General features: G+C 33.5%; 1 protein-coding gene across 7 annotated transcripts in view; it reads right to left on the bottom strand.

Moving 5' to 3' along the window:
* KIFAP3 (kinesin associated protein 3) overlaps nt 1–23,867 on the bottom strand; it is a 184,048-nt gene that overhangs the window by 81,120 nt on the left and 79,061 nt on the right. For all 7 annotated transcript variants that reach the window (XM_021089424.2, XM_085022446.1, XM_005663106.4 and 4 more), the window contains one exon: nt 16,329–16,491. In XM_021089424.2, coding sequence (XP_020945083.1) covers nt 16,329–16,491 — 163 coding nt within the window. The remainder of the gene's footprint in view (nt 1–16,328; nt 16,492–23,867) is intronic.

Raw genomic sequence — 23,867 nt, 5'->3', positions numbered from 1 at the left:
CAGATCTGTTTGAGTAATAAGGCCAAGGTGAAAAAAAATGGCCTAGTCATTATGATTCCTTTGGTACTTATGGTAATAAACATGAATCATGATGAACTCACTGGCTAGTAAATGCAGAGGTCATAAGTACTTCGATAGGATTTCCACAGGAATTCACCGTTAATTAGCTGGATCATTATTTGAAAGTGTTACTAAATTATCTTAGCAGTTGTGCAGCCATTCTCCCCCAAATTGGCCATTCCCAGCTGAGAACAGTTAATGCCTTAACAAACTGGTCATTAACTCCAGCAAACTGATTTTGTGGGAATTACTGCACTTATAAAGTACATTCAAAATTTTTCTTTTTAAAGAAATTGGCAGCTGTAGTTCAGCTGGAGCAGCTAAAGGAGAAAAAAAAGTCAGCTTTCTGGGCTGCTCTCAAAATCGATTTTCTGCCAATTAAAGGGCAAAACACATGCTGATGGGTTTTGAATTTTAAAATGTCTTCAGTTTTCTGTTTTTTTTTCTAAATCCCTGAAATGATTAGTAAAAACCCCATTTAGCTACTAATTTTGTAAGACACTTGGGATTTTCCATTCACAGTTCAGTCAAGCAGAAATATGAGTTCTGAAAACCAGAACTCAAAGCCAAATTTCCGCTTCTGCAGTAGACCCAGCCCAACACTTTGTAAAAACAGAGTGAGAACACAAGTTATGGGTCACATTATTAGCCAGATTCTCATTCCCTTCTACACTCCATGTCTTCATTCAAAGTGAAAAACTCACTTTGAAGTCACAAACAGTCCATGAAAAGATAAGAGAAGTGGGAATACAAGCACTCCTATATTAGAATAGAGCAACGTTAAGGGATAAATTACCCCCAGAAAGTCTATGTGAATAAAACATACTTCAAAAATCACAAATGCCTTTCAGTTTACTGTAGAGATGGTGCCCTTAGTGAAAATGCTACAGGCAAAACCACCACTTGAAGATAACTGCAACAATTACTGAACATACATACAGACTATACTGAAATATACTAAAAATACACTGCAGGTATATTAGATGACCTTTTGTACATTTTCTGCATCATTTTATATTTAACTTACTAGAGCACAGACTACAGATATACACCCAGTATGATTAGATAGCCTTAATTACCGAATTTGGAGAGATCAAAATTTTTTTTTTTTTTTTTTAAGCTGTTGCGTGCAGAGGCTTGCTGTAGGATCTCAGCTCCAGACCAGGAACTGAACCCAGGCTACAGTGGTGAAAGAACCAAGTCCTGACCACTAAACCACCAGGGAACACCCTGGAGAGACCAATTTTTTTTTTTTTTTTTGTCTTGTCTATGGCCACTTCCCGCAGCATATGGAGGTTCCCCAGGCTACAGGTCTAATTGGAGCTGTAGCTGCTGGCCTATGCCACAGCCACAGCAACGTGGGATCCGAGCCATGTCTGCGACCTTCACCACAGCTCACGGCAACACCGGGTCCTTAACCCACTGAGCAAGGCCAGGGATCGAACCCGCAACCTCATGGTTTTTAGTTGGATTCGTTAACCACTGCGCCACTATGGGAGAGACCAATTTTTAAGACTGCAGCTCTACTGGGTGGTCTTCCCTTTTAGAATGGATTTGTTTCAAGTCAAATCTAATAGAGATTTGAAATGAATAGATAAAAGAGTTTTTAACCATGAGTTGAGGTGGGGAAATGAGAGAATTTATAAACTGCAATGATCAGTATGAAAACAAATGAAACAATAGCTTTGTAATACAGTGGTTCATGGATAAATGATTTTTGTCCAATTATTTAACTTAAAAATTATAAGAAACTGAAACTGTAAATTTACCATTAAGCTCAATACCTCTAGCACATTAAGACATATTCATTAAGTAAGTACTCTAAAATCTGGCATTTTTGTTATATTTTCACTCTTTTTTAGTATATACAATTGTATATTTTGCCATGTAGTTTTTTTTCAAATATTTTCAATACGTTTCAACTATTCTATTACCTTGTATATGATATTCTTTTATTATATCCAGAGCATACTACAATTTATTTATAATACACCTACAAATATGCATACCTGCAGTATAAATGATAAGGGCCAAAATAAAGCCCTTAACAACGGCTGCTTTCTAGCCTACAGGTCCACATCACTGATGTGCTTTGGTTGGCTTTTACCATCTAGAAATGGAATCACCTCAGGCAATATTCACACACAGTATTGGAACCAGCTGGTGATAGAAGAATCCTAAGAAAAAAGGCTTCTTGATTTAATTGGGAAAACAGGAGGAAGCATAAATTTTACTGCCATTAATAACTTCAAGCAATCTTGATATGACTCTCCCTCACCCTGACAACCAAACATGTGCTTTTTGTTAAAAGTGATTGCCACATATGACCTCTATTGTTTGCTCACTTGATCAGGTAAGAAATGTAGGTTTATTTATAGGATAAATGAGGCCTATTAAAATTGAGAAACAGTGTAGTAAGTCTATGAGGACCTGCATACTGAAACTGATGTGTGAAATTCCATAACAGTTTTGTAATGAACAGGTCAAGTGAAGTTACTAAAAAAAAAAATTTAAGTTTCTTAAAGAAACCATCATAAAGGCAACTTAGTTTTTAAAAAATGGAAAATACCTCCAACTAGAAAACATTATGATCATTTGCAAAGAGTTTTTAAAAAAAGGTAAGAAAAGGTAATTTACCAAGTATCACTCTCTTTACAAAATAAACACAAGCTTTATTTATTTTATGACGCCTTAAAATTACAGATAAAATCATATTAATCTATAATGAAAACAGTGAATTTAACATTTTGGGGAATTTCAAAGGTGTTCAGAACTTAATTTTTTCAATGTTTTTTGGAGGATATATGACAGAATGGTCAAAGAAAATAACACTTAATTTTTAAGCGATCAAAGTTTAGAGTCCAACAGTAAATCTACTCTGGTGACCAACAATAAGGGAAATCAGACTGGTCTCAACCGGAAGAAATCAAACATTTATCACTTAACTCCTGACCTGGTCTGACTCCCTACACGCTGATAAAATCTTTCTACAGCCTTGGAAAATGACTTGAAACACAGATTACCTAAAGTAACCTAGATCAAGATGAATCAGGTGCCATTTTTACTCGAAAAACCATTCTGGGTCTACTCACAGAATGTAAGAACATTTATATCTATCTAGAACACCTTAGAAAACTTAATTTATCTTCCACTGAAGAGAATATAGTCTAACACTTGGATTCATTTTGAAACGATGCATGTGGATTTGTGAAACCACCTTGACAATGTCCTACTGAATCTAGAAATCCTAATTTTTCTGCCATAGCCAATAAAATTAGTTTCAGCACAAACTGGCCATGCAAATTAGCAGACTCACAAGCCTCAAATTTAGAGGAATCAAAATTTACACAGTGGATGATCGGGATCAAGATTTAAATTATAGATCAAACTTTGATACTAATAATATTCTGTGTCATACATCATGTATCAATGGGCAGTGTGGCCCTGGTGATTAAAGGGTAACTTTTAACAAAGATGTCTGATAAGTTAGCTTTTTTAGTTAACTTGCACATAGATGTGTAAATTATATGTTAAAGTGCCTAATACAAGTTAAGCACTTGATGAACATTTGAGTATGAGTTTCATCTTCAGTCAATACAATTATAAATATTGAAAAGCTTTAGTAACATCTCTAGGGAATACCACTAATTCCTTAATTTCAGGGGAAACATTTTCATCTCTGGCCATAAATGAACTAAGGAAGTATCCCAAGGCATGGTAATTTGTGATGATAGGTACAATATTATATGGACTTTTGAATACTTTAAAAGAACAGTATGCTAATCTAGGATGAAACCTGTCATTTCATCTATCTGAACAGTGCTTCTCAAACTATATGAGGTAGAGAGCCAGGTTTTTATTTTTCTTCCCAATGTGTCAAAGACCAGTACTTTTGTAAAGTATAATAAAAATGAAATTATAAGCAAATGGTACAGCAAAATTTTTATCACTATATTCAGCAGACACATTGCTGCAAGAATATAAGTGTTTATTCTCTCAATTTCTGGATTTATTCATTACAGACCAATAAGAGTTTATGAATACTTACTAGTCTGTGGACCACACTTTGAGTATCACCGTATTAGAAGACTCCTGTCCTGAATTATACAATTCACTAAGGAAAACTATATCATATAATGAAATTAAAGTCCTATTTCAATGTTTAAAACAAACTCCCTATAACCAGGTCTAAAAATAGTCAAAACTCATGAAGCAAGAAGACTTTTTTCTGTGCTCCTGACCTTTTTCATCAAGGAACCATTAGTGCCTTAAGAGTTCCCCTTCCTTTTCCTCCTCATCATAACTAACATTTGTACAAGGTTTTCTAATTATGAAATAAGTACACATGAATTCTCTCATCTGATTTGCATAACAATACTATGAAATAGGTTTTATTCTCTTATTTTCTAAAGGCAAGAGGATCACTGAAGATCAACTGACTTGCCTAGTATCAGCTAATGAAGAGTGAAGGGAAAGAAGACTCAAGCTCAGCTCTTTCGATGTTCATTCAAGTGTTCCTTTCATACATCAATCTATCAAACCACCCACCAAAAATTTCAAGAACTTGTAATATGCCAGGTATTGCTGTAAGCACTGAGAATACAGGAGTGAATGAAACTGATACAACTCTATATTTTCATGGAGTTTATAGTCTTTGGGGCCATTATAAGGACTTTGGTTCTCCCTCTGAGATGGGAAATCACTGGAAGAGTTTTGACCAGAGAAATGACATAATTTAACTTAAATTTTAATAAGGTCTGTTTGTTTCATTAAGAAACTGTGGGGAAATCATGGAAGCACACGACCAGTTAGGATGTGACTATATTAAACCAGCAAAGACATGGCTAGGTCCAGGGTTGTAGCAGGTATATCTTAAAGATAGAGATACCTGACCCAACATGTAGAGTAGGAGGGAAAAACAGGAGTCAAGGATAACTTCCCCAAGTTTTGGTTAGTTGACTAAGAAAGAGGAGGTTGATATTTATGGAAATTTTAAAGACTGTGAAAGTAAAGGTTTGGAAGGGAGGAGAGGCATAAGGAGAGCTAATTTTGAACATGTTAAATCTCAGATACTAATAAGGCATCCAACTGGTAATGTCTGGAGTAAGAAAATCAAAGAAGAAGCTGAAATTATCCTTCTAATTATACTGAGGAGTCATCAGTATAGACAGAGTATTAAAAGTGAATGGATGAACCAGGGGGTTAAGTATATATAGAGAAAAAGTCTAAGGACTAAGCTCTGGGGGTTATTCTAATGCTTAGAGATTGGGGAGAGGAGATGGAAGCAGGAAGGAGACACATGGACTGCATACACGAAGGAAAATTAGAACAGTACTGTGTCCTGGAACATCAATGAAAAGAGTTAACAGAGGAGAAAACTATATTAAGTGCTGTTCATGAGTTAAATAATGAGTGCTGGGAATTGACTTTCGAGTTTAGCAATGTGGAAGTCACTGGAACTCAACTAGAGTAGTGTGATGGTGTATGTGTGTTTGCAGGGGTGTGTGAAAGCCTGATTGGAAAGGATTAAAAAGTGTGTGGAACAGTCAGAGATGGGGAGAAAGAAAGCAAGCTCAAAGAACAGAGAGAAAGGATATAAATGCATGGGAAAAGGAAGAGAGAAACTGGAGACAAGAAATGAAGACAATTCCTTTTAGGCATTCTGTAATAATGGGAAGAAAAGAAATGGGACAAGAGCTGAAAGGTAAAAGTGTGAAGAGTCAAGAAGAATTTTTAATTAAGATGGATGAAATAATAGTATATTTGTATGTTAAAGGGAGTGATCAAATAGTGAGGGAAATGATGTGGGACAGAGGAGAGAACTGAAGGAGAAAGAATCCTGAATGGGCAAGAGGGAATGAGATGGGGGAAGGGAGTGTGGCCTTTGGTAAATGTGTTTAAGTTCATAATAATGGAAGAAAAACAGAGTACAGACACAAATGCAGGCATGATGGTAAGTATGGCAATAGGAATGCTTCTACTTTTTCAGTGAAACAGGAAGCAAAAAAAGGTAATGAGCTGAGGATGAGGTGTTGGATTTTAGGACAAGAAGGCAGAGGGATGAAACCCCCACTTAAAAGAGTAGAATGACCAGATAAAGAAAATGTGGTATGACTGCTGTGCAGCCTTAAGGTCAAGTATTGATTAATTACCCAGAATATTCTGTATGCTGCTGTCCCTCTGTGCTCAGGGTCTTCCATCTCCATTTTCCTACATCATGTCACACATCCCCTTTCCCCCTTCACAAAGCATCAAAGAAATTAGTAAAAATGATTCTTACTAAGATGTGAGTGGCTGAACACTCAGATGTCCAAAGGGCAAGGTAAGAAATATAACTAAATGTCTAATTAGAAGAGAAAATAGGGATTATCCTAGGGGAATAAGAGTGTTTGGGTCTTACCTAGAAATCCAAATACAAAATTAAGAAACTATATTTTGGCAAAAGTAAACGTATCTTCTAGGTAGATTTAACCTGCTAATTTGAGACATCTGGTGTATGCCAGGAGTGTTTGCATTTACTAGGAATTACAAGCTTTAAAAGAACGCTTTAATTCACTGGTTTTCAAAGTGTAGTCTGAGGACTCCTAAAGGGGATTCACAAAGTCCTACCATTTTTATAACAATACCAATATATTATTATTATATTATTAATTATTATATTATTTTCAGTTTTTTACTCATTATTTTATAAGCAGCTATATGCCATAATATATATGGTATATATGTATGATTTCACAACATATTGTTAAGGGAGCTATGAGAGCCAGCTGCTATTAAGGTGGACTGCAAAGAGATTTCTAAAAGTAAAATTATGACCACTCCTCTCACTGATTTTTGTTTTGCTTTAGAACTGTGTTATTTTGCATAAAAATATTTACGTTAACATGTAGTAGGTTTGTTATTTTAAACATATAAAATTTTCTCAGTTTCACTTTTGAATACAATAAATATCCACAGGTATAACTCTCCATAAACAAAAGATCTCTGGGGGCCCTCAATTATTTTTAAGAGAGTAAAAAGGTCCTGAAACTAAGTTTGAAAACTGATGCTTTAGTCACTGTATGTAGAAACTTACAAAATAGCAAGTCCTGAAAGTGGTGACTGCCAATAACTTAGAGGTAGCTACCTAATCTGTCTAGCCATTAGGTTGGCTGTGCCTATTCTATTTTTATTTCAACAAATGCAAAAATTCATGTTTATAGGATAAGACTTAATATAATTTGTAAGGTTTAATCCCCTTCAGTTTAAATTCCTTTGAAAAATCAAGTTAAAAATTGAAAGGCTGACATGAAAATTTAGAATATTACTCATGTTTAAAATACACATCAATGTCATTTGCAAAGGGGAAAAAAACAGTGTAAATAAACTCTAAATTGTCCCAAAGAGTTCATCAGTGAAATCTGGCAGTTTTTTAACAAAATTATTAAGTATGCACTCTGCAATATACCATTCTCTATGACATTTAAACTTTATGTGCAAAGAACTAGGCTCATCCAAAGAACACATTTCAGCTGTATATTTATGTTTAGTTCTATACTAATATCATCCCAAGCACATCAAACAATACTCAGTGTATGAAACATCCAAGCCTTATGTAACAACTGAGAGATGCAAAAACATTTGCCTGGTGTATTTGACAAAAAGCTAAGAAAATTTAGCTTTTTAAGTTACTTTTGAAACACTATCAGGGCATTTTCCAGGGAACTGAAGAATACACTATGACAAGGAATTTCCTTAACATCTCCCAACTCAGGATATTCTGACATAAGGAAGCACTCTTGAGACATATCAATGTCAAATGGTTTAAAGACTTATGACAAGGGAATATATATATTTTTAATGATCCGACTGCTAGGTGAGCCAGAAAATCTTTAAACCCTTTAAAAAAGTTAACTCGATATCATAGAAAACCTGAATAAATTATCTAACAATAACAAGACAAATTTTGTAGGTCCAATTTAATTTGCATATAATCACATTTGCTGACACCCTCTCCCAAATGATAACATAAAGTTACTAAATATAAGAAACGATGTGTCAAGTACAGAGATTAATAGAACTGAAAAGATTATAAACTGATACTGAACCAAGCAGATATAAATTTAAATTCCTTATGAAATCTTAGGAAAATAAAATACCAAAAAATGAAATAAGAAATGAATATTTAAGAAAATAAAAACAAAGAAATTTAGATATAAGTTTTTATAACCTTTAGACAATAAAGTTTTCCAAAGACCCAAATAAAATTTTTGAACTATTTTGGAAGAGAATGCCTTCTTTCTCTATGCCTAAGAAAAGATCAAAACTATTTAAGCAAATTAATTTCAGGGTAAGTTTAGAAAAAAAATTTTAAATCATGATTTCTAAAATTCCTTATTAATCTCTTACGTGTCCCAGATATCAAAGGAAAAAACTAAATTTAAAATTCCAAAATAAAACACTCACATGATAAAACAGAATTAATATAATTTTTGGTTCTGTTGAACTACATTTTTGCTTCTATTCAGAGCTTCACATAGCAAAAAAACTATAGCACAACTTCTCCTTTACCTTTGATAATTATTCAATCACCAAACCTTCCTCAAGCACATTTTTTTCCCGAGTTATTCAAAAATTCTCAAAACAGCAGGGGTTGTAGTGTAAATGTTTCAGGATGCAAGAGAAGGGGATTAAATATTCATATAGCACAGCTTTATTAGAGCCTGAAAGATTCATGATCCATCATACTCTAGTTAAAATAATCTATTATTAAGCATTATAATTTTTTTCAGTTATGGGGTCCCCAAATAATAATAAAGAAAACCTTAAAATCTGATAGCATTTCCAGCTGATACACCAACCCTTAAAAATCACTACTGAAAAACTCTACCACATGTACAGCTCTACAAAAGTGCTTTTGAATTTTTTGCATCTTTTAAAAATTACGTAACTTCTATATATAAACGGGTAATTTTAAATTCAGTCATTTGCCTACTTGAACATATACGAACAATGAACTTACTCTAATGAAAAAGACAAACTGACTACTCATCCTATATACTGTCTGCTCTTTAGTTCCTTCTCTGAAACTACAGTGAAGAAAATGCACCTCAAATTCTTCAAACATTTGATTTACAGGTTTTTATTCCCCTCTCAAAAAAAAAAAAAAAAGTCAATTCCATGGAATCATTCCAAAACTGACCAAAGAGTAACCTAGAATAATTTAGATTATTGCAAGACATCTACTGTTTAACACATTAAAAATCCAAAAGAGAGAGTAGAATTTCTGAAGATCTGAAGGGAAAGAAGTCCCGTTAGTTCCCCTAGTTCAGTTTTCTAACTCAACTCAGAGGACATAAAATCAAATGATTAAGTCATAAATAGAATTTAAAAAGAATAGGAAAAAATAGAAAATATAGTGCATTGCATATAGAAATGTAAATACTGCTTTATGAGCATTTAAAATTTATATACATAAAACAAAATGTGCAACATATATCCAAAATATAATGTATATTAATATGCACACATGGTTATACATACATACACATCCATATATATATACCACATACACATGTGAGAACTGGATGCAATGTAAAATATATCTTACTATAGACTTGTGTAAAAGATGTTTGAAAGGCACCGCTCTAGATGAATTATTTTCTATACCTTTAAAATCTATGCTCTCTATAATGCCAACTTGTATAAAATTATAGATAATAAAAATCAGAGATAATAAATATACCTTGAATTATTCAACTGAGAAGTTTAGTTCATTGTGTTAGAAGTTAATAATTTAATTTTCCACACAAATAACATATATTAGCAAATATAAAAATGCCCATTAGTCACTTATCAGGACGTCATTTAGCATACATGAAATATAATTTCTTTGAATATGTAAGAGAGCAAAATCAAGCAAAAATAGGCTCTTCGCAATCAAAAGAAATGTTACAAGGTCCATGCAATAAACATTACTGGGAAGAGATGCCTTCGGGCATTCATTTGGAATTCATTTTTAACAAAATATACATTTCAAATAAGTTCAGTTGTTGACATCCAAGACCACAGGAGATTAGAAATATATTATTAGAGAAAAGGAAAACTGCTGCCATGGAATTACTGCTGGTACAGAAGAAATGAGTATTGGCAGCCAAGGACAAGAGGGGAAAATGGAAAAACTGTATATAAAAATTAAAAATACATGCATTCTGGGGCTATTTAGCAGGGGGAATATTTCTGCACACTAATATTTACAGCCCTACATAAAAAATTATCAGCACTTCATAAAAATTTATCTTTGGAGTTACATATTTGAATCAATGATAAAAAAAAAATAGCAGAGATTTACATATAGCATTTGAGCCCAGGTACTCTGGCTCCAAAGCCCATGGTTTTAACACTATATTATACTGCTTCTCAATAAAAATTTAAATTATGTTTATGTATTAAAGTAAATTTAAGAAAATATTTAAGAAAAGAAAAATGTAATCAATTTTAAAATACAAAACAATTAAATACCCTTTAATGGTATAAGCCTGGAAAACTTACTTATCAAAAAAGACTGATTTCTGGATATCAGTTACTTGTGTCCTATGTATTTTTACAATAACTTCACATATTATTATATTCATTAGTATTTACTGCATTAACCCATTATTACCTACACACTGGAGATGAGAAAACTGACAAACAGGTTAAGTAATTTGTACAATATAACATAGCTAATAACCGATGAAGCTAACATTCAAAGTCATATAGCTGGCTCCAGAATTCTAACCTTTTTTTTTTGGCCGCCCCCATGTCATGCAAAAGTTCCCGGGACAGGGATGGAACCTGCACTGCTACAGTGACAATGCTGGACACTTAACCTGCTGTGCCACAGCAGAACTCCCAGAATTCTAGCTTTTAATTAACGTGCTCTGGGCTACTACAGTTGTGAGGTATACTACATATGGTTATTTACTATAATGTTTAAGATTATAGGTAATCCTGGAAACCTAGCTAAGATTCATAAAAATGTAAAAATACATTTCAGGATCATTAGGCTGCCTGTTCCTCAATATTCCATTTCTTCCAAATTTCTGCCTATCTCCTTAAAGATGCACATGGATATGCAATTTGCTTTATCAATGGAAATGAAAGCAAAAATGGTATTTGTTACTTCAAAGTGGAAGCCTTGAAGCTTGCAATTCTGCATTTTCTCCTTTCTCCCTTCCCTGGTGACACAGTGACCTAGAGGGAGGCTCTATTAGTTTTGGTCCTTGACCAATGCTAACATAGATCTGAACTTTCTACTTACTTATAATGGATATACATATGAGCAGAAAATAAAACTTTTTTGTATTTTAGGCTACTGAGATATTAGGGTTGTTTATTAATAATCATAGTATTATAGTATATTGTATTGTCAGTATGGTCTTCCTAAGATATTTAATAGAGAGGTTTTTCTGGAAAGTGATGGATTAAAGGGCCATTTTGGGGACATAATAAAATATAAATAATTGTAAAGTTTAAATGGTTATGTTCCAAATATTCATAATGAATCAGTTACTTGAAATATGGAATATTTTTTCCCATAGGCTCACCTTATAAAAGGGCTTAAAGAAGCTTATTTAACTCATAGTTGAAATAAAATAGAAAACAATAAATCCATTAAATAATTAAATAAAAAGAATGTGAAATAAGTAAAGAGATGCAACTTGTAGGTATTCTGAATATTTGTAGACATTTTGAAGGCATTTTAGAGAACATTTTGTAAGCATTTTAGAGAAGCTGAAAGGTGCTGTTTTCTAGTATATTTTAATTTCTCTTCAATATGTACATTTTCTCTTTTCCTTGACCCTGCAATATTAGAAGACATTTTTTGTTTACTATGCATGCCTATCATTGCTTTCATAGCTTGTAAGTGGAGTGTGAAGGAGGAACTAGAGAAACCTATCATGTAGAAAACATGAACATTTGAGGAAAAAAGAAAACAGAAACTGCTTAAGCTCAAATTCAATGACTTGTGGCAAGGAAAGGGGGGGGGGGGAAGTATGACATACTGAATCTTTACCTAAACAGGAATGATTTTAGAGCCTACTAATTAGTCCTCAGACAGATGAAAAGTTTTCATGAGTTTATAAATGAATATTGGTTCCTCACATGGCAAAAGAGCCAAGCTGTAACCAGCTTCCTCACTGCTTTTAATAATTATTCAAATCACAATACCATTTTGTACTTTTCCCAATTTATTCTCCAAGAAAATTTTTGTGGCTATTCGTATGAGGAATGTTATTTAGCCACCACCTTATACTTATCACAGAAAGATAAGCCAAGAAGTTACTAAGACAAGCTAACTATAATTGTCTCAACAGAATTATCTTGCTTTCAGTTTTTAGAGAAAGACAAAAACAGAGGTGGAAATTTTTAATATCATCTATTTCTACCCATGTAATGTAAAGTTATAATAATACTAGCTTTTTACTCTCCCTGTGTAGTAAAATTTAATGCCCTAGGAATTCATATATTTCAAAGAAAATAATGAAGCAATACAGATGCAAACTATTGCCCATGGAATGGATTTACAATGAGATCCTGCGTGTAGCACTGAGAACTATGTCTAGATACTTACAATGCAGCATGACAATGGGAAAAAAAATTACGTATACATGTATGTGTAACTGAGGCCCCATGCTGTACAGTGGGGAAAAAAAAGTGTGTTGGGGAAATAACAATAAAAAATAAATTAAAAAAAATACTTTGAAATAATGAGTGAAAGGGAAGTAAAAAGTTTTCAGTTGCTTCCTAGTCAAAGCTTCCTCATGAAGACTCCAAAAACATCACTGCTTCTCAGGAAACAGCCTAAACTTAACGTGTTTTTTAGGTATTTGTTGATAATAATCATATTTCTCTGTTATATCTCATTTAATGGTTTCCTCTTTCTGGTTCTATTCACCCATTGGACAAGTTTTTCTTTTTTAACTCCTATCTCTCCTGAGCTCTAGACCTATGTTTCTATCCACTCACTGAACATCTTTGTCCACAGTGTCTCCAACAAGTCTGAGACCAGTCCATAATTGACTCCCTCAAACCACTTACTCTTCACTTCTCTATTTCTGTTACTGGTAGTACCATTCTTTAAAATTTTTTTTCTAATTTTTATTAAAGTATAGTTGATTTACAATGTGCCGATTTCTGCTAAACAGCATAGTGACCCAGTCATATTATATATACATACATACACACACACACACACACACACACATATACACACACGTTCTTTTTCTCGTATTATCTTCCTTCATGTCCTATCCCAAGAGATCGGATATAGTTCCCTGTGCTATACAGTAGGACCTCAATGCTTATGCATTCTAAATATAATAGTTTGCATCTGCCAACCCCAAACTCCCCATCCATCCTAACAGTCACTGAGTTTTTATGAATTCTTTATCATTATCCATATCCAAACAGCAGCCATGTCACAGTAAGTCTACCTATGATATATCACTTTTGTCCTTTCCTTTTGTCTCATACCTGATCTATCACTTCTTCCCTAATTGAGGTTTTCTTTACTTCTTGTCTTGCTTCTAAAACAGGCTATTGTTTTCATCTTTAGACTGCAATTTTAGTGCATCCAACAGAATGATGTCAGGTAAATTTCCCTAGAACAGTACTCTGATTAGTATCAGCTCAAAAACCTGCAACGATTCCTATCATCAACTATATTAAGTATAACTTTTAGCATATCCTTAAAATTCATAATACTACATAAGAGTATGAACCCATATTTTCAAACTTATCTCTCATTATTTTTTTAGTTATTGTTCCTCACACTGGCTTAGCACTATCTATGTCTTAGGTAATGTTGATTATCTTATCTGAAATACTTTCTACATCTACCATTCTTCCTTCCTTTGCAAATATCACCTTAAAATTAAAATGATGAATCTGTCAATGACCATCTCAAATGGTGCTTTTTCTATAAAGCACCAATATGAGAATATTCTCTCTTTTGAATTTCAATATATCTACACATTGAAAAATATTTCTCTATATTGCTTAGCATTATGCTCTGACATAGCAGACTAGCAAAATTTGACTGACTTAAATTGAATCAAACTGCATGCACATCATAGGTAGGTAAAAATAAGTAAGCTACTTTGTTTCTTAAACGCAATTTAATATCTATAAGGACATCTGTGCTCAGAGAAAGGTAAGTCAGCCATCCTTACAGAATGTCCACTTTACATTAAATCACGACAGTGATGATGATGTTAAGAAAAATGATTATAGCTAACATCTATTGAGAAAACACTATATGTCAGGTACTATTCTAAACATCTTGCATGTAATGCCCCCACAAAATCCTCAAAAAAACTTTAAGTTGGTTATAATTCTTGTCCTCATTTGGGAGATGAGGAACCTGAATTAGAATTTAGGAAACTTGCCCATGTGACATGTTTAGAAGTAAAAAGAGTAAGAATTCTAACAGGACAGTCTGACTCCAGAAATGAACTCTGGAAGAGATGAAAGAAATACTTTTTTTGTGTGTGTTAAATGTTATATCTTATATGTCAAAATTTACTATTTGTTAACAATATATGAAATGGGTATCCTATGAGTAATTTCTCCAAAATCTCTTTTAAATCATTTGTTTCATAAAAGTAGGTGACTAGATATCAAACAAACCAGACAGACTATGAATTCTTTCAGGATAAGGACTTTAACTTATTCATCTTCATACACTAAGAATGTGACCTAGTATTTGATATATAATTCTGCTAGATTTATGATAATAAAGGGTCACATAAATTAAATTGAAGGACCACCAATTTTACTTAAAAAATTTTCCTGTCTCCTTGCTAAATGTTTGTATTGCTTTGGTTCCCAAAAGGATTTTGGAAGTACTCATAGAGTTTCTTCTAAAATGCATAACAAAACCCTGTGCAATATTTGTTGACTGGCCAATGGATCAAAGTTCTTAGACTGACTAATAAAGATTTTCCTATTCTGAGAATAAAAAGTAAGAAATAAATTTCCTTAAAGCTTTTTTTTTTTTATTTGAGGGGACTTAGAGAACTGGATTTTTAAATTATAGTTCTGCCTATCTACTTAATCACACCTGACTTACCATAATTATACATGGTAGTATATTATAGCAGTTAAAAAATCCAACTCTGATAGCAGGTATACCTGAGTTTGAATTTCAGTTCTGCCTTTCATCCAACTGTATAATTCTGGGTAAAGATCTCAGATGGGGATTCCACAAGATAATGTATATAAAGCACACAGCAAAATAACTGGCACAGTAAATGTTCAATAAATTTTACTACTAGTATTATAAAAAACTATGATGTCAATGAGAGGTTTAGATTTGTAGACATTAGATAGCTAAGAATAAACTTAATTTTAAATCATTACAACTATTCCACTGCTTAAAAATATCTGAATACATGGAGAAAGCTACAAAAAAAGAATGCAAAACTGTAGTTGATAAAAAAAGAAACAGTCTTAAAAGATGAGGAAAATTTGTTTTCTGGTTAAGAAAAGCCAACGGCATTTCAAATGTAAGAAAAAATTAGGTGGACAGGCATTCAGGCATAAAAGAGCTTGTTTAGGGAACCACAAGGGGCTCTGTGTGGAAATGGTATAAAATATAGGTTGGGGGTAGCAGGTGACCATAAAGACAGACATTTAACAGATCGAAAGGGGCTTTTATTTAATACTCTGTTAAGAAGCATTATATGTGAGAAGTATTACGCATGAGCACAGACGAGTTAACCCTTAAATCCATCCTTGCCACACAGATATCTTGTGAACAGCAAAACGAAAATAATGTATAAACTGAATCCTCCAATACAATATTTTCTAAATGATGCTATATAAAATGGCCTTTTCTACTTAATGACAAAAGTTTCCATAAATTTGTGTATTGGTAAGGAGTACTTTAAAGGTATGGCAGAATATAAGAACTTAGATGACATTTTTAAAAAAAAAAATACTGAAGAGAATAATTTTTCCTTCTTGCTCTCATGGTAGTATTACTATATTTTCACTTTGGTTTCACTTTCACACAGGTAAATGAAGTCAAATAGCTAAAAGTTTCTATTCCATTTCATGCTATACTTCCATAGAAATCCTAGCATGTGTCATTTTTCATTCATTGTGCTTATTTTATTATTAAGTACCCATCAAAGAACATATGCAGAATGATTTTTTTCAGCAGATTTTTCAATATAGAGCTAAATTTTTCAATGACCTTGGAAATTCCAAGCAACACAGTCATTAATTTTTAAAAAACATACCTAACAGTGCAGTGAGTTTGGGAAGCAGTCCAACTTGTACCATCTTATTCCTCAGTCCTGTGTCAAAGGATAGGTTTAGTAAAAGTCGGAGGGTGATATTCAGCAGATCTTCATGTTCACAAGGTATCATTTTTACTAGTTTTTCAACAATATCCATTTCCACCTATGTAAAATAATAGTACAAATACAGTGAAGCTCTGTTGTAAAATAAGACAAAAAATACTGCAAAGAATTATTTTTTCATTGGTTTTACTCTCATCTATATTTATTTTATAAATAACTATGTGTTTATTTACTCATGTTTTAATCTGTAAACTTCTCTGAGAATAAACTTTTGAGGAAAATGTATATATATTTCCAGTTTGTCCCTTTGTTTCCTCACTTCATAGCATCAACTGGAAGACAAATTACATCCAGTTCTTGAAAGCACATTATTGAGTCCACCTACTAAGTGCCAGGCCCTGTCTTAAATTAAACAAGATTTTGCTTTGGCCTTCAAGGATTCCAATCTAAAAACAGAGCAGATAAATAGAACAAATAATTAAAATACAATGTGATAAAAGTAGAATGCACAGAGTGTTCTGGAAACAACATGGAAGGAACTACTAAACTATCCAGAAGAACACAAAAGACTAAATTAGAAACAAAGTTTTAAACAATGTATAATATCTGCTCTTTGGTAAGGACAATGGTAATCCAGGTAAAAGAGAAAACCAGTGGATAGGACCTAGATATAAGTGTTTGTTTGAGGCACTGCAAGTGCTTGATACAACCACAGTATAAAGTATATACTGGGGAGTGGCAGGAGCCTATATAGACAGGCATTGAACAGATCATGAAAAGCTTTTAATGTTCTGCTAAGAAGTATGACATTATTCTTTAGGCAAGAGAATATCAAATGCTTTTAAGTCCAGTCAGTGATCAGACTAGCAGCATAAAGATAAATATATCTTTCTATATCTATATATCTACTTACCTATCTTTCTACACACATGCACACACAGATGCTTACATACAAACATTCACAAAAAGATACAAACAAATGAATAAAGGATGTTGTGTAGTATAGACTAGAATAGGTAGAGATTGTCAGAAGAATATATATTAGACAGGTGAGATGTCATTAGGTCTGAATCAAAGAAAGGAAAAAGAGGTTGAAGAGGAAAGAATAATTTGAGAGGTATTTAGAAGACATGATCAAAGAATTTGAATAAGAAGTGAAAAGAAAGTTTTGAAGGTGACTTTCAAGCTTTTGACTTGGTCAATGTGTTGGGGATCACCAAGACTACCCCAGATCCTGTGATTTGCTCACAGGACACAGCATATACTCATATTCATGATTATGACCTATTAAAATAAAAGGATGCAAAGTAAAATCAGAAAAGGGAAAAGGCACATGGAGGCTAAGTCCAAAGAAACCAGTTATAAGCTTTCTAGAACTCTCTCCTCATAGAATCACACAGAACATGCTCTATCACTGAACTGAGACTAAAACTCAGTGCCCAAGGTTTTTATTGGGGGCTGGTCACATGGGGGAACCTCCTTTTCAATTAAGGAACAGTGTGAACACTTGAAATCCAAGTTTCAAGACCCCAGCTAAGGGCCAATCTTGAGAAAAGGCCTATAGAAAAGCAATCTCAGGTTCCTTTTCTACACAGTCAATAAGGTGGAAATAAGTGCCATTAAATAAGATCTTTAAATTGAAAAACAGGTATAGGATAAGGAGGGTAAAAAATTATTTTAATTTTTGTTATGTTTAATTTGAGGTTATATTCAGTGGATATCTGGAAATCTTAAAAAATCAAGAGAAGCTGGGCTATGAGTAATAGTTTAAACTTAGAACAGGAGTCAGCAAACTATGGCTAGTGGATATAATCTGGCCTCCCATCTGTTTTCATACAACCCAGGAGCTGAAAATGGTTTTTGACTTTCGTATTTTTATTTATTTTTACTTTTTTTGGTCCTTTGTCTGTATTTAGGGCCACACCCGCAGCACGTGGAGGTTCCCAGGCTAGAGGTCTAATCAGCTGTAGCTGCTGGCCTTCGCCAGAGCCACAGCAACTCAGGACCCAAGACACGTCTACGACCTACACCACAGCTCATGGCAATGCCAGATCCTTAACCCACTGAGCGAGGCCAGGGATCGAACCCGCAACCTCATGGTTCCTAGTTGGATTCATTTCTGCTACGCCACAATGGGAACTCCTTCAAACTTCATTTTAGGATATAAAAATCTGGAAAGGATGTGGTTCCCACTCTAACTGTAAGAAAATATAAAATGTAACTTTAAAAACAAACAAAAAACCATCAAAGAGCTGAAGTTGTAGGGAAATTAATTAGCTTGAAATATAAGGAAAAAAGGCACCCCCAAGGAGATAAGGGCCATAAGCACTGGGGCAGAGCAATGGAGAAGAGCAGCTAACAAAAAAATAGGTAGGAAGATTGCACAAAATCTTTTTGAAAAATTGCTAAGAGCCAAACATGAAGTAGACTGAGACTACAGAGCTCTGAAGCGACAGATGCTCAGGGAGTTTGCAACCACTTACAAGCTGTTTTCCCAGGACCTTATAGAAGGTCACAAGAAAAACTGGTATTAGGACAGGAGATAAAACTTCCCTCAGTGGCACAGGCCTGGGGTAGGTGCACAGCTTCTGCTGGGGAGAAGGCATCACATCCTGTCTAGATCTCTTTGTCCTATTTCCTCATAAAAATAAATAAATAAATAAAAAGGACTCAAGCTCTTGGGGAAGTATGGCAAATCCTGTCATATCTGAGACATGGGTGAAGACCCATTTTAATGGGGGGAAGGAAACAGAAAATAAAAATCTTGAAAGGAGTTAACAATATGACTTAAGAAGCCGCATTGCTGAAAATCATGGGCATAGGACAAATCTAAGACTAGCATGAAACTAAGTTAGAACAATGGAAAAAGTCTCCTTTCTTTCCCTCTCCCTACCCCTGGCACCAGATTAGCAAAAGCAAAGTGAAAAATAGCAGTATATTACTGGGGGAAGAGTTAAAATGAAGGAAAAAATCCTCTTTAAGGCACAAGCACACTAGGATAGCCTGAAGAAGAGGACAGCACGTGAATACTGAGAAAATTCACCTGACAACCAACACTCCACCAAAGATAAAGTAATGCTAGATGAATTTGAAGCTGACGGTGCCTGGAGGGTAATCCAACACAGATGAACTCCTGACAAAAATGACTTAAATCCCCACATTAAGGCCTAAAAAGAGGTCTATTTCCAGACATAGTGTTTATCTCACGCTCTACTAATCTAAATATAGTATCTAGCTTTCAACAAAAAAAATTATGATACATTAAAGAGCAAGAAAATAACTCAGTGATAAGAGATATGGCAATCACCAAAAACAGACTCAAATATGACTTGTCTAGCTGTCAGAAAATTTAAAATAAAAATGATTAATATGTTAATAGCTCTACTGGAAAGTATGAAAAACACAAATTGACAGAGAATGCCACAGCAAAAATGACATTTAAATTTTAAGACACATACACACAACACTCAAAATGCAGAAATGAAGAAAAGCTTCAAAGGGCTCATTAATAGCCTTTAAATAGCTAAAGCCAAAATAAGTAAATCCAGAGGTAGGGCAATAGAAATGTCCCAAACAGAACCCTACTCCCACCACATACACTAAAAAAGAAAAAAAAAAAAAGAAAGAAAGAAAAATGAAAAGAGCAAAATATAGCAACACAGCATCTAAGAACCATGACACAATTATCAAATGGACTAACACATGTAATTGGAACACAGCAGAAGAGCGGCAGAAAGAGACAAAAGCAGTAGTTAAAAAGATAATGGCTAAAGATTTTCTAAGAACAATGAAGGACATCAAACCACAGATATAAACTCAGAGAACCCCAAGTAGAACAGTAGAATACAAGACGCATACAGACACACCTAGATATATTCAAACTGCTGAAAAATGAAAAGCAAAAGCAAAGATAAAATCATACAGTCAAGCAGAAAATAAAAAACTCATTATATAAAGAGGACAAAAGAGGTATGACATCAATCTTTTTATCAATAACTACGCAACCCTGAAAACAGTGCAATGATACTTATAAAGTAGGTCAATCCAGAATTTTGTATTCAGTGAAAATAGCTTCCAAAAATCAAATATGGAACCAAAAGCTGGTTCTTTGAAAATATCAATAATATTGATAAACCACTAACCTATTAAAAAAGGGAAAGAGGAAAACACCAAACTACCAACATCATAATGAAAAAGAAAAAATCACTTGAGACCCTCAGATTCTGAACATATAAGAAGGAAAAAAGTACAAAAAACTTTATGCCTAAACATTAGACAACACTGATAAAAAATGGAAAAATTATTTGAAAGACAAAAGCTGGAAAGCTACCACTCAAAAAGAAATAGATAACCTGAATAGTCTTATAGGTATTAAAGAAAGTCAAAGAAAGAAAACTCTATGTCCAGATAACTTTTTTTACTGGTAAATTCTACTAAATATTTCAGTAGAAATAATAGCAATTCTACAAAAACTCTTTTGAAAAACTTTAAGATGGAATGTTTCCCAACTTACTCTATAAGGTTAGATTTACCCTAATAACAAAACCAGACCAAGATGTTATAAGAAAACAAAACTATAAACTACTAATCTTTCATAAACATAGACAAAATATCTTCAACAATATATTAGCTAATCAAATCTAGCAATATATAAAAAAGCAATATATATCAAGACCAAGTGGTGTTTAACTACTGAATGCAAGAATGGCTCAACATCTGAAAGGCAAACACCACCATTCACAATTATCAACAATCTAAAGAAGAAACATCATGTTATTATCTCAATTGACAGAGAAAAGGCATTTGACAAAAATCCAACACCCGTTCATAATAAAAAGTCTCAACACAGGAGGACTAAAGCAGAACTTAATTCAACTGATAAGAGTATCTACAAAAAAACCTAACATAATAGCAAATAGTAAAAAACATTGTTTTCCTCCTAAAACCAGTAACAAGGCAGGGATGTCAAGTCACACATTCCTCATCATACTGGAGGCCTAGCAGGCATAATAAGACCAAGAAAAAAAAATGCAAAAGAAAAGAAATAAAAGGAATTCAGCTAAGAATAGACTAAATAAAAACTGTCTTAAAAAAATACTTTCAGAGTTCCCGTCATGGCGCAGTGGTTAACAAATCCAACTAGGAACTATGAGGTTGCGGGTCTGGTCCCTACCCTTGCTCAGTGGGTTAACGATCCGGCGTTGCCATGAGCTGTAGTGTAGGTTGCAGGCGTGGCTCGGATCCCTCGTTGCTGTGGCTCTGGCGTAGGCCGGTGGCTACAGCTCTGATTGGACCCCTAGCCTGGGAACATCCATATGCCGGGGGAGCGGCCCAAGAAATGGCAAGAAGACAAAAAAAAAAAAACTTTCTATTTACAGATGACATAATTGTCTACTTATACAATCCCCAAGAATCTACAAAAATAGTAAAAAATAAGTTTAGCAAGGTCACAGGACATAAGGTTAATATACAAAATTCAACTGTATATCTATATACTATAAATCAACAATAGGAAACTGAAAGTTTCTTTTAAAAAAATTACTATTATAATGGTAAAACATTTAGTTATAAATGTAACAAAGTACGTGCAAAATATGCATGCTTAAAACTAAAAAAAGATGAAAAACCTACATAAGTGGAGAGTTATACCATGTTCATGAATTGGAAACTCCAAAATGGCTAATATCTTGTATCCTGTCAATAGATTCAATGCAATCTCAATCAAGATTCTAGGATTTTTAAAACAGAAATAGACAAGTTGACTCTAAATATATATGAAAAGATAATTTGAAATAGCCAGTATGATTCTGCAAAACAGCTACATTTGAAGACTCACAGTACCTGATTTAAAGACTCATTATAAAGCTACAGTAGTCAAGACAAAAATGTATCAGCAAGAGCACAGAAACATAGGATCAATGGAGAGTCCCAAAATAAAACACACACATACACAGCTAACTGATTTTCAACAATGGTATGAAGGCAACTTCAATATAGTGCAAAGGCACTTCAGTAGAGAAAGGACAGTCCCTTCAACAAATGGTGCAGGAACAATTGAACATCTATGTTCAAAACATGGATATTAATCCATACATTGCACCATATGCAAAATTAACTAAAAATGGACAGATCACAGACTACAACAAAAACGACATCAACACAAACCCTCTAAAACTTCTTGAAAAATCACAGGAAGAAATCTTTGTGACTTAAGTATAGATTTTTTTAGGTACAACTCCAAAGCACAAAGACTTTTTTTTTTTTTTTTGATATAATGGATTTCATAACAATTAAAACCTTCTGCTTTTCATAGGAGAATGAAAGCACAAACCACAGAAAATGAGTAAATGCTTATAAAATATAACTGATAAAAGACTTATATTCAAAATATAAAAACTTTCCAAGTTTAATAATAAAAAAATAAGCAATCCAAGGAATACGTATCCTCTGTGTTGTTCTTAAATTCATATTCTAACGACTTACTCCTTTTAAACATAATTTATTTACATAAAAATGTGAAAACTAATTTAAATCATTAACTGAAAGATTTTTAAAGCAAACTAAACTTCCATTAAAATGTATAACTCTAAAAGGCAAGGTCAGTATTAGTTCATAACAACAGTAAAATGAACACTTTATTTAAATAAATAATGCAACCTCACAAATAGATCAGTCATCACTCCCCTCCATCCTTTTTAAATAAAATTACCACAGACTTCATCTGTTACTAATTATGTTAAGTAATATTTTTCTTTCAAAAAAGCAACATATACACTAGTTGTTATAGAAAACTTAATAAAGTTACTTAGAGATTTTTAAAAATTAATTTGTATTTCCATTGCCCAGAATGAAATGTAAAACATGTGCCATATAGCCCAATCAGATAGTTAAACAATAGACATAGTCTTCTAATCATGTTTCTGGTTCATAAAAGCCCAATCTCAAAAGCTAAATTTAATAGTTGTCTCAACATGTAACACCCTCTCAATTTTGTCTATAAAATGGAATTTGTAGTTAATTAGTACTTTAATTAAAAGTTCTATGTAAAGTGATAGATTATCAACCAACCTATGACCAAATTTATTTCAGCCTTTAAAATAACTCTCTTCCAATGTTTCTTAAAGCCGACATTTAAAAATTGCCAGAGTTCCTGTTGTGGCTCAGTGGAAACGAATCCAACTAGTAACCACGAGGCTAAGGATCAGTGGGTTAAGGATCCAGTGTTGCCGTGAGCTGTGCTGTAGGCTGCAGACACAGCTCAGATCTGGTGTTGCTGTGGCTGTGGTGTAGGCCAGCAGCTATAGCTCTGATTTGGCCCCTAGTCTGGAAACCTCCATATGCCACGGGTGTAGCTCTAAAAGGAAAAATAAATAAATTAATAAAATAAAAATTGCTTATACTTAATCTTACTAAAACTTTAAAAAAATAAATTAAAAACAAACAAAAAATATGCCTTGGAGGCAGAGAAGAGTAGGA

The sequence above is a fragment of the Sus scrofa genome, chromosome 4 (genome assembly GCF_054392235.1).
Source record: "Sus scrofa isolate SSC_HxYL_T2T_F1_AM1 chromosome 4, Sscrofa_HxYL_maternal_Yorkshire_Landrace_v2.0, whole genome shotgun sequence".
NCBI classification, from domain to species: domain Eukaryota; kingdom Metazoa; phylum Chordata; class Mammalia; order Artiodactyla; family Suidae; genus Sus; species Sus scrofa.
The sequence above is the reverse complement of the archived record's forward strand: the minus strand, read 5'-3'. Positions and strand labels throughout refer to the sequence as shown.